At 29.1% G+C, this 13,332-nt stretch overlaps 1 protein-coding gene across 9 annotated transcripts in view; it reads right to left on the bottom strand.

The window, feature by feature from the left end:
• Positions 1–217: 217 nt before the first annotated feature.
• LOC143249412 (uncharacterized) overlaps positions 218–13,332 on the bottom strand; it is a 40,528-nt gene continuing 27,413 nt past the window's right edge. For 4 of the 9 annotated variants that reach the window (XM_076499218.1, XM_076499213.1, XM_076499217.1 and 1 more), the window contains exons 6-8: positions 12,210–12,360; positions 10,352–10,471; positions 4,328–4,576 (exon numbers count right to left, since the gene is read on the bottom strand). In XM_076499218.1, coding sequence (XP_076355333.1) covers positions 4,393–4,576; positions 10,352–10,471; positions 12,210–12,360 — 455 coding nt within the window. In that variant the 3' untranslated portion in view covers positions 4,328–4,392. Of the gene's footprint in view, positions 3,922–4,327; positions 4,577–6,820; positions 7,073–10,351; positions 10,472–12,209; positions 12,361–13,332 lie in introns of those variants that run through there. The other 5 variants (XM_076499214.1, XM_076499215.1, XM_076499216.1 and 2 more) reach the window with 5 other exon arrangements.

The following is a 13,332-nucleotide window of genomic DNA, read 5'->3' as shown; positions in this document are numbered from 1 at the left end:
GTAAGTATTGATATTTAGTCCATGAACTAAATGGTAACTGCAGTGCTGGTTGTTGTATAATGCTATTTCCAGAAAATGTAAACCTAAAATGTTGGTCAACATTTTTTCATTATCTGAAGTCCTTTACAGAGAAAATTATTTTCAGCTACAATAAATAACATTTATTCAAGTAACAACTAAAGTCAATCAAGAAAAAACAAACTAAACCAAAACATCATCTTTTTTTTTACACATTTATTGCATCTTCCTTAACTTCTTGAAAATCGTACAACCATAAGTATGTTTTCTTATTACAGAATTGATATTAAAACATTAGCATTTTGCACATAATTTTAAGTCAAACACACAAATTAAATCAGAATGAGGTTAAATGAACATTTAAAATGAGGGTTTATTGTGAGGATAAATATAAACAAGAAAATAACTAAACTGTTCCATACCACCTCTATTCATCACAAGAATAGTATTACTGCAGAATCTAAACTGAGAAGTTTCAGCCTTCTTTACCTCTTGTTAATGAATTTCAAAATCCAAGTTAAGAGACAAATGACAGATGGCATGATGAAAGGCTCACAAATTTGTCTACGTAATGACTAGGAATTTGATTTGAGTTTGAAAACAGAAATTTGATGTTTGTCTTACTGAGAGACAGCATGATTGTGCTTACATATGTAAAATGAACAAACCTTAAGTAATGGTGTATTAAAACAAAAACTTCACAAAAATATTTGTGATGAATTAAAACCTGTATGAAAATGAATCTCAACTAACAATGTTTTTATAAGTACCTATTCAACTAATATAAACAATTTGTATTTCAATAAACTTGTTTATACTAGACCTAAGGAATAATGGACCATTTTAACCATTATTGAAAATGAGGAACAGAATTCAAAAAAACTTTTTTTGTTTCATATTTCAATTTCATCACAGTTATTCTTTTCTTATCACCTAATTAATACCTGTATAGAAAGTTATGTGCTACATTTTGGCGTATTGTTCTCTTGTATAAGTTCTTTTTATAAATCACATCAGAAACCTTGGATATTGAACTTATTTTAAGATAAGTTAGTTCAGAACAAAAATTTCTGAATAAGTACAGATATCTTAATAGATATCTCCACCCCACTTTTTAAAAAATAAGAGTTCTAACATATGATCTTAGTATTATTTAGGCAACCACAACAAAATAAATATTGCATTAAATGAATTAAGCACATTTTTAATCTATTCAAACCTTTATAAAAGTACATACAGTTAATACTTTCTTACCATCATAACACTTTAAATGTAGAACAAATGCATTTGAGATGTGGTTAAAAATTTGTGCCTCAAAAAATTATAATAAAGAACATACCTAACAAAATAAATTAAATATCAAAACCAAGAACAAATTTTCTCTGACTTTACTAAGACAACAAATTTACTAAACCATACACAAAAGCAACAACTGTATGGGAATAGCTAATAATAAGTTCCAACCTCAAACACTGAAACTACTTAATCGAAGGCCAGCTTCTGAAAAAAAAAAAAAATCTTAAAGGTTTCAAGAAAGAAAATTATGCACAACCAAATAAATAAACCAAAAATACTCTTGCATCATATCTTTAGTCAGCCATAGAACTTAACTTTTTTGATGTATTTTAATTACTACAGTCTTCATTAGAAGTTGAATGTTACAATCACTTAAATTAATACAAGTCATCAGCTATTCCCCTGAGAATATTAACAAAACTAGGATTGTCTGACATACAATGCTGCATAAGAATATTTGAGGTTTATTTTTTTAAACATTTATTTTTGTAGCACACTCATGTTCTGTAACAGATCCTTCAGGAGATAATTTTCATTGATCAATTCTATGGTAAAGTGATGAAGACATTTCACTAATACATGTAAATGTAATGGCATGCATGCATGCACGCACACACACACACAAATTGATGGGGTGTAATTAAGTACAACTCACTCTCATTTAGACAGCTTGTAATCTCATATATGTATTTATTCATTTGTAAAATGTGCAGTTTCTCAACTGAATACATGGTATTAGAGAGAACCTTTTGAAATTCACAATGGAAATGGAGAGATTTAGATCAGGGGTTCCCAACCTTTTTTCACTCACAACATGAAAATGTAATTGATGAAATAAAATTAATGTTATCCCAAGCTACTTCTAACAAGGCTTCGTGACTCCCCTGCCAAGGCCCACCGGTTGGGAACCCCTGATTTAGATAGTGAAAATCTTTTTCACCAATGATATATATTCATAGTTACAACTACTCATATGATAATGAGTTTTAATTATACATTGCATACACACAAATATTAAAATATGTTGGAAATACAACTCCCACAAAATGGACTTCTAGTTTCCATATAATGTTTTTAAATTATCTTGAATATAAAGTGTAGGCCATTGAATGTTGGCCAAGAATATATTAAAAACTTCACTAACTAGGTTAAAGTTTCTTATTTTCCATTCCACAATTAGACACAAGTGTAAGAACCTATGAAGGCCTGTCAATAAAATGAAGACAATTCTATACCCAAAAAATAGTTACTTATTCATGAAAGTACAAAATTTTAGAGGTGTGGAAATCTGTAGAAGTAAGTTAATGGCATGTTGGATAGAAAAGATATTTTCTTCCCACTGGACAAGGCTTTAGTCAAAGTTAAGAGCAGATAAAACTGTTAAACTTGTAGATGTTATAGAAAATATAATCATAAAAACTCAATGTGGTGTAGATAATTGTAAAACTGAATAACCAATGACAGTACTGGTCTCTTTGATTACTATATAATATACAAAGAATTCTGTTTGTGTGAAGGTCTAAAGATTGTTCATAAAAGTTTAGATGGTTTTAGCTAACAAAAAATAATGTTTTTGATTTATCACACAAGGTATGAATAATTGTGGATTTGCAATAATATGGAGAAAATGGCCTGTAGCAGGTTAAAAATTTATAACTAATCAAACAATGTTGTCTAATTTATTAGGCAAAGTACAAAGAATTTTGGATGTATAATAACTTAGAGAATTTGATCTGTAATGGGTTAGAATATTATAACTACTCAAACAACAATATCTAACTTACTACAAACAGTAGAAATAATTTTGGATGTATGGTGATCTAAAGAAATACATCTGTAACTGGTCAGATAATTCTAAATCATCAAATAATGATGTCTTTAGTTTATCAGACAAAGAATCCTGCATGTAAGGTGATCTGAAGAAAGTGGTCTGTAAGAGTTAGATGATTTTAAATAATCAAACAATGAAGCTTTTTAATTTAATGGATAAATAGCAATCCTGAAAGTGTGAATTCTAAACAAGATGGTCTGTGACAAATTACAATAACAGTTCTCAACCTATGCTCATTCAGCAACTACAACTGCACAATTTATCCACAATTATCAGTGATGTTGAGAAAACACACTTGTAGAGAAAAATATATGTAAAAATGGCTCATTTGGGTTGAGAAAATATTCATCATCATCAGGTTCACAAAAAAAATGAACAATGACTGAAGAAGGTCAAAATGTTGTTCGCTTCTCTACATAAAATATTTTCTCAACCCAAACAAGCTGTTTTTACATATATATTTATCCACAATTACTAAAATGCAAGTCTCATAATTTATGTGTTATATCTGTCATCATTTTAACCTTCTATAAACTTCAAACTTTGACCTTTGCAATAAAAATACAATTAATATGTTTAAATGTTAATAATACAAGGTAAACAAAAGATTATAAAACACGACATGGATTGAGAAATGCTAGGCAAATTGCCACACAAAATTATAACTATTTCAGTTATCAAAATGACAAACAGATAGTGCTTCCTTGCCTCCTTGCTCTTCCACAGTTTTTCCTTCCTTCATAAAGCATATTCAATGATAGTAAGATTGGGAATTACTGGATTAGAGGGTTTCAAACAATAAAAAAAAAAGAAGCAATCACTTCCTCAGGTGAGTGATATAGGTTCTTTTGAAAAGTTATAATGAATAAAAATATGTAAATGAATTAGAAATTAAATACTTAATATTTTGTTTGAATTAGGATACATAATTTTTAGATATTTGAAGACAAATATAAAAACTTATAGAAAGTGAATTTATTATAAAATATTTTGTTTTCAATGGGATAAATGAGTCTCAAACAGGATAACAAATCGAGGATCATGTGTCTGTGCGTGTAAAGGGAAAGACCTAGTACAATTAATGACTGGCAAGACTAAAAGCCCTTTTTAATATAACAGGCTAAGTTCACTACATATCAAATCAAAATGTTTATAGATGAAAAAGTGAGTTACTCTGATCACTAGAAATGAAATCTAATTTTATTAGTTTGGGGATGCTGTAGATATTATTTATTACAATTAAGTACCTATAAAGGTTGGTCCATGACTGGATGAAGTAGAGACATATGTTCTGCACCTTTGATGGGTAATTTGTTCACAGAATAATGGTGAATCATTTCAGGGATGCTAGAAAAAGGTTTGCTGAACTGACCCAAGATAAACTTTCCATCATTATAAACAATCTTCATGTGCATGAAACCACGTGCACTTCTGAAATATAAACAACATTATTTTTAAGATGCAATATTCAATTGAAATGCTACTACATCACTTACTATAAATGTATGAATTGACACCATTTACAATCATAAATGAAAATGATTTTAGCTGAAGACAAATGTTGGTAAGTTGTATTTATTATTTTCTACAGACTATGATATTTGTGATACTTAAAAATTATGGTTAAATTAATATCATGATTTGAAAAAAAATTAAACAATTACAATAAAAAATAACATTAACAAGTTTCTTAATAAAGGCAATTTAGTAAATCAAATTTATGCACACAAATCGATAACAAACATAGCTTTGGTAGTTCTGTTCATTCCAGGCTAGTCTGACCATAGAGATGTGCATAGCATTCACATAGTAAAGGACAGACACAAGCCAAAAACAATAAGAGTAGATGAATTAAAAATAAATTTGTATGATCTCTTCACATGTAAAAAATTTCTACTAATATAAATTATAAAACAACAATATTAGAGCTATGCACTCATATATTCTGCATAGTAATCTTTTCAAAAGCAAATGGGTTTTTAGAGGACTTCTTATGTTCAAGGAGAAGTCTTAGTATGCTGTAGATCAACATTAACCCCTGAATAGGAGTTCACACAAGATATCTGAATTAGCATATTTTTTTTATAAATCATTTCACATTTTATACATAGTGACAATAAATCTCTTTTTCTCAAGTTACATGCAGCTAAATTAGCCCACACAGACATTAATTAAACTTGTATTTCCAATGACAAACTGCCAATTGAAGTAAAGTTGCATATAAATACAGATCAAAAATGCAACTTAATTACAATGTTTTGAGTAATTGCCATTCATCATATAATGCATTATTTAAAATAAATTTCTAACTCCTTTTTCAAAGAGCACGACACAGTCAAAAGGAAAATAAATTGTCTTGTAGTTGCAGCATTCTGCATGATTTATGGTAGTAATATGCATATGTAATCATCTTGTCTTAGTCAATGGCCTGTAATTATGTAGAGTCAAAACCCCAACCCTCTTGTTGTAACTCAGTTGAAGAGTGGTGACTTGCAAGAACAGACAGAATCTATGTTGAATCCTTCCAGGAATGTTATATTACAGAACTTTCTGATATTCTCCTATTTCACAATTACAAAAATATTCAAAGCACAAAACTTTAGTACATTAAAGGAAGAAATATTAGAGTTGTTAAGTCACATTGAGAAAACAAGAGAAGGCACAAGTTCAGCCGGAAAAACAACAATGACTGGTTATTCATTACATGTTGAAGATTGTAAAAGAAGTAACTTAAGCAAGAGCACAATGCTACATTATAGCTGAAGTAGGAACCTCTCAATGAATTGTAAATAAGATAATTCATATGGATATAGGTCTGTAAAACCAATACAAAGAACCATGTTCATAAGCTTTACCAAAGCTGTACAAGCAGTATGTGGTAAACAAAAAGTGAGAGATTTATTATTGTTCCATCAGTGATACAGCATTTATGAAATGGCATAGAGCATGTTGAGAACATTTTCCAAGAGATTTATGATGGTTAGAAATTATAACTGTAATGATAAGCCAAATATTTGGAGAGTCAAGATAAATGTCAAGATGACATCTGCACCTATCAGGCTAACAAGTTAACAGCATGTGTACTACTAGGAGAAGACATCTTGATATAGCCTGGGTACCAGTAGGTTATGGATCCATCAAGACAAACAATCCAGTTACACAATTAAGGAAACATGCCAATTCCTCTGCAAGAACTGCAGCAAAATGCCTGCTATACCATTCACAGAAATGTCAGCTAAATCACCAGTTATCTCTTTTCAATTCTGTGCATCTGAACTGCTCAGTGTACTTCAGAGTTCATCCTCAATTTATAGTTGACAGCCTTTCAAACATATGTAAAAAAGAGGGAGACAATTTTATATTCAATGTATTGCTCAAAAGTCTTCTGCAGTAAACACTGAACAACCAGCAATAATTCATATACAAGACCACAAGGTAAAGAAGGGAGCTGTAAGGCATAGCAGTTATCTGTACGTCATTAATTTAAAGGAGAACATCCTTCTGTTTAACAATTTTGCTTCCTGAACATGAAACCTAAGACTAGTTTTCTCCACTGATAGGATCTGCAAAACAGCAGTCCATATACATTTAAATATTCCTTACATGTTACCTTGAATGCATTGCAACTTATAAAACTGTTTTTATAATCAAAAAGTAACTTGTTTCATATCATACCATGCCTTAGGTTATTTTGTTCTGTTCCATAAAATGTTGTCTTTCCTTTACAAATTGTATTTCACTCTCCGTAATGCATCCTTTCTTATCTCTGGTACTATATTTCACAACCTGAAATGTGTTTTATCTTAGTGGAAAGCTACACATCAGGCTACCTGTTCTTTGTTCACCATGGAGGATAAACCCAGGAATTTAGCATCACAAGTCCATAAACTTATCACTGATCCACTGGGGACAAAATGAAATAACAAACTAAAACAAAAAGTTAGAAACAGAGTTTTCACTGAAGTAAAAGATGAACTTATGAAACAGAACAAAAATATAACATTCAGTTTCTTTGTTTATAAAAAGTAGTCTTTAATCAGTACTTACTACTACAGAGTTTTGAGTGTAAGCATAACTAACAGGTTGAGTTTCACAACATTTTTTCTTATATATGCCATTTGAAAATGTATTTATAAACTAACTACAGTTTATGAAATCAATAATCAAGTACCGCAGTTCTTTTCAATATTTTCTAAAAGCCAATTAAAGAAAATTGTGATTTGATAGTAAAAAAAAAAAAGCTGCTTTGACCTTGTATGTAAATGTCCATTTCTTTGAAAAACAGTGATACAGTTTAACATACAAGAACTGAAGGAAGGTCATGGTTTCTCCAGCAATAATGCATTATCTCTTTTGTTAACTTCTTAATAATGAATATATACTGAGGTTTTTCATTAAGTTATCAGATTTCTTTATAGAACAACTATGTTGACATTCTACTCATCTTGTACTTTTCCCTACACTGGCCTTTGACCTAAGACTAAATATAGGCTAAAACAAACCTAACTGTAAAATTTTTAAATTAGTTGGATCAAAATGTCTACTCAAATGTGTAGAGGAAAGACATACATATGTTTTAAAAGAAGGAATACACTAATTAGACTTTTGTCAACTTTCTTTTTCCTGAATACACCCATTGATGTTGAGACATGACTAGAAGTTAGTGAACTTTTGAATTGTGAACCTCCATAAAGTTCAAATCCTTCTTTAATACTTGTTAACACTATCTGTCCAGACATCATTTACTACACATGCCACAAGATTTCAATTGTTTACATTCAACACTTTATTAAACTACTTTATGTTTAATAAAGTATTAGTACAGTATAAACTTGTAGCTAATAATCCATATTTTAATAGCATATAAGTTTTAAGTTATTAGTTTTGTAGGTCAATATTAAAAAAAACACCTCAATTTTACCTTTTCTATTTTACTCACCACCTCTCCAATAAATATAAAATTAAATGTAAATTATTTACTACAAATCAGTGATGTTGAGAAAACCCACTTGTAGAGAAAAATATAAATGTAAAAACGGCTCGTTTGGGTTGAAAAAATATTTTACTTAGAGGAGCAAACAATGTTTCAACCTTCATCTTCTCAAACAAACCACACATTTTTATAGCTTTCAATTGTGTTTGGTTACAGAGCCATCAAATAAAAATTAAAATCCTTTTCATCACCCTTACCTGCAACATCCTCTCTTTCTGGATTTGTTAGTAGTTATCTCTTATGTTTAATTCTATATTATCCATAACTAATAGAAAGCCAAGGTTTTCATCTATCAAATGACATGTTATACAAAATAAGAAGTTGTGTTCTGAACAGAAAATTGTCACTTTTTCTATAAGTACAAGCTTCGTTCTCATTAGGAAGATAACGACTAGCTTGAATGAATTTGTAACAGCTCTTGCCACTCAGTTAGAAAGCCAGAAAAAAATTGTGATAGCTAGAGGAAATTTCTGTTTTTTGCATGTTATTATTCAATATTTTTTCATGCATTATTTAATTGAATAAACATTATTTTGTACATTACTACCATTAGTATTGAAAAAAAACAACTAAATAAAACAGGAGTAAGTGTCATCAACAGTTGATAGCAAAAAGAAAAAAGACATGGGTAAGAACTTTATTTCTTATCATTCATGTTCATTCTTTATTCATTTTCATAAAAATTACTACAATATAAAAATAGGGATGTCTTTAGGTTAGTTAAGGTTCAATTAGATAAAATAAATAATATAGTAAAATCACTGCGTGAGACATGCATGCAAGAATCTTGGAGTAGCCTGTGACTAATACAATTTGATAAAAAACATGAGCTGCATATTCCCCAGTTGATTCATAACTCATAATGATGCAAATAGTAATTATACATGGTTCAAAGGGCGATAAAAGAAAAAAATTTAATTATAAATAAATGCATACTGTTACCAGTTTAAACCTACTTAGAATCAATGAATGTAGTTTCATGTTACATATAAACCAATTCTAGAAAGAAAAAGAGGTAACTGATTTTTTTTTCTGGTGCTTATGAGATCAGTCAAATTCACCAGCCTTATGTAGAATTAGGGTAGAGAAAATAACAGATAAAATATAAAGTTTTATTAGAAAAAAAACATGTTTGGATTGTATTTAGGAGGTTTTAGTGATTTCAAAATGGAAAATTGAAAATTTTGAAATGCAAAAACATAAAAATTACTTTGCACATGGACTATTCAAAACAAATACTCAGTATATTCATGGATAAAACTTTTTTTCTAAGGTCATTAAAAATATTTCACTAAAAATATGTTTTTTTATGTGAAAGATTTATAATGTTTACTGAAAGAATGCCAAATTTTGTAAAGATATACACATTATATTGAAAGCTAGTGGTATCAAATCTATAAAGAATTTGAATGGTCTGTCAAATTGACTGAGCTCATATTAAAAAAGTTAAAAACAGCAGAACATATGTCAAGGTACACTGCAATGAATATTTGGGTCAAAGGGTTCATTTTCAGAACCATAGCCTTCACTTTGTGAATGAAAGTATTGTTCCTAATTATCTTGTGGAGTGATTTAAGAACCCAAAGTTGTCCTAAATATGCTACTACGGTATGTGAAATTTCAATTTCAGTGTAGAACAGTGAAATATGCTGTCTTAGATATTGTATCCATTGAATTTTACACAATAATTCAAACAGTCTATCTTTGTAAATGTTTTATAAGATAGCATTGCCTGCTTTTACATGTGAAGCACATGTCTATCAGTAGTGTGTATATTTAAAAACTATATGCACTTATAATATTTTAGTTATTGTTTGAAGTGAATAAAGCTTTCTTTTTCTCACAAAATGTTCTTCACGACAATAACTTTCATATGAAAAATGGATGTTAAGACATTTTTTATAGTGTTAACACCTAGGTTATACTGCATGAAAATATAATAATTTATTCATACACATCTACCCATTAGTTAATAATATCACACAATAGATTTAAATATTATATATTTATTACCATCAATCACTGCTTGTAGTCACTAGTTTAGATGTAACGAGTTGTTGATGAATGTTACAACTTGAAACATTGCAAATCAGTCTACTGTGCAAGAAAACCCTATGTTCAATGAGCATACAGTTTATTTACATGACATTCTTGATAAAAATATTTTAAATCTCTTTCTCTCCATACATGACAAATAAAAAGGAACTCTTTACTTGAGAGACAATGAAAAGTCTTGCTTTGAGCTTTCACTGTTGCGGACGAGAAAACTCCCCTCCTTAAGAACTCTTAGGACTTTTTCTGCATCAAGCCTACTGATAGAACCATGGTACCACCTGAGAAAGGACGACATTTATATTTCATGCTTGCTTTTTATAAGCTTTTAAGATAAAACAAGTTTTGTTATGGAATGTGACTGTTTTTGTTTGTTTTTTTAATTTCATCAAGCAAAGTAAATCCTTCAACATTTTTTGTACATTTATTTTTGAGTTTATAATAAAATAAAACATATCTGAAAGTAACTAAATCAATAGTAAGAAATTTAATCAAAATAATGTACCTAACACTGCATAAAAACTTCATGAGAATTCTTTTGGAGTAAGGACAAGTTTTGGAATCTGCAAGCTTCCAATGGCTAAACAGGTTCAACAAGCAACCAACTAATATCAGCTATAGTAAGTAATTTTGGCCATTACTAATATTCTATTGCATGTCCTAATAAGATTAAATTATCCTGCTAATTTTTATATTTAAAAACAAATCATGCAAATAATGAAACAGAAATGATAGAAACAATATTTCTTTATCAATGTAAAGGCTAGTAGCTTATGCAACTGTATAATCACTTATGTCTAATTACTTAGCTGATGGTATTGGTTACTTACACTGAAAATGACTGATAAACCATCACTGTAACCATAAGTATTTAACATCACTTTAATATTCCTTATTTCTTAATCAGAAATTAAACGTTTTCTTCACATATGTCAAACCAATTAATCCATTCTAAAGCCTCCATCATTTTACTTTTCAACATGATCATTGATTATTGGAACAACAATTATTTTTGAAAGAGTAAAATATACATTTCATTCTTCACAAGACATGTTGGTGGCCACAGAACAGTTTGTCTTTTGTGTATCATGGAAATATTACATGCCACATTAAAATTATGCTAATCAATAAATACGTACCTGATCATGAAAACATTTTATGCTTGAGTACCTAAAAGGTAGAGATACCTCCTGACACATTTCTATAACTAATATAGCCTAATCAATGAAAACAACTAACACCCACAAAAAAATATTTCTTGACTGATTAAAGTTATAGAAAGTGTTCAGAAAGCAAACAAACACAAAAATAAATTAGACACACACACATCACAATGTTAGACAGAACGAGTTGACTAAAACTAAGAAGTCGCACCTGCCCACTGTTCCAAAATCTAAAACCAGCCAGGCTAAAACTGAGCAAGTTATTGTTCAGAGTAAACATTTTGTACCATAAAGTTAAAAAGATCAACACACTAAATATTTTAGCAATTTGTATTGATTTCCATGTTACATGTTATTGAGAAATCAAATTTTGATCAAAAATAAAAAGCATTCATATTAACAAGTTATCTCAAGTTACATACTTAAATATACTGTGTATTATTTAAACTATAATAATTTGTTTTTTGTTTAATCTGTTTTGTTACACATCATTTCTAAAGACAAATTGCTGAAACAAATCATGTAATAACTTAATGTAAATCTCTGGTTTTATCATTACAGTTCAGAAGTATATAATTCAGTTATTTAAGAAGAAATTCTTGGGAGAGACATTATTTAAGAGCTTTGTTTGTATTTAACCATAAAACTAAATTAGTTTTAATCATATATATGCCTTCATTTAAAATAAAATGAAAGCAAAACAAGCTATGTTCAGTATTACATGTAAAAGTTTTGAGCATTAAATACTCTTTGTCTTAATATAAGAGAATCAGGTATTTGAGTAGAAGTTTGTTTTTCACTATAACTTTACCCTTTCTACTTTTTATTTACTAGTTTTTAAACAGTAAGACATTACCCATGTTTTTCCAAAGAAACTGAAGATTTCACTTTTTCTCTAGAGGAACTCACAGCTGAAGAACTAGTATTCGTTGATATTTGTTTCCTAGATCGTTTAGTAACATTAGCAGCACTGGAGTTGAGGTTTAAACTAGGCTTAACAGAAGATCCTGCAGGATGAAAAGTTTATGATAAAATACACTTGATGGTCTATCAATGGTCTATCCTTTTTAAGGAAAATATAAAAAAACTAATAATAAAAAACAAGAATGATTTAATACCTACCAGGTCTTTTATTATATTAACTTTCATTATGCAATTTTAATAACAAAGGATTATATGCAACAAATGAACTTTTTTATGAGGGATAAGCATTTCCTTTTATTTAGAGTACAAGCAAACAACATAGCAGTAATATGTATAGCATTTTCACATAGTTACCTAAGCAATTTTGATAATTAAACAATATTTTTATTTAGTCTATCTTGCTTTCCAAAATATTAAAGTTTTAACTTTACTACATAGTTTCCTAATTGTCAGTCCTCTGTACCTTTGTAAATTAGGTTTTGTAATGGCAAAATGTACATTTTGATCAACTGCTTGTAAGATTAACATCACAATAAGCCTGTTAATGATTTCTAACACATTTTCTTTACCTGGCCCTTTATGAGTTCCAATAAGAACATAATAGTATCTCAACCATTACACGCTGCTCATGCTAGCTTAAGATGTTATGCACCACAATAATTTTTATCTTATAAATGACAGAAATAATGATTGTTTCAACCAAGGCTTTCCCTGTTGAATTTCCAGCTGACCTATTGAGAATGTGGTCAGTAAAGAAAATTAAATATCATTTTTGTCACTGTGGCACAATGTTACACAAACAACCAATCTACAAATCACATTTTGCTGGCATAAGGAGTTATATACCATAACTTATACATTTAAAAATGAAGAAAACAAAATGTAGTACATATTAAATATTAAAAACTGATAGTAATAAGAATTATTAATGCATTTAAATGAAAATGTTAATAGGAGTGTTTAGACAAAAAACTGATAGTAATAAGAATTATTAATGCATTTAAATGAAAATGTTAATAGGAGTGTTTAGACAAAAATGTTAGTGCTTTGTGATG

This window comes from Tachypleus tridentatus, chromosome 4 (assembly GCF_004210375.1).
Source record: "Tachypleus tridentatus isolate NWPU-2018 chromosome 4, ASM421037v1, whole genome shotgun sequence".
Classification (NCBI taxonomy): domain Eukaryota; kingdom Metazoa; phylum Arthropoda; class Merostomata; order Xiphosura; family Limulidae; genus Tachypleus; species Tachypleus tridentatus.
Note: the sequence above shows the minus strand (reverse complement) of the source record. Positions and strands in the feature narration are given on the sequence as shown.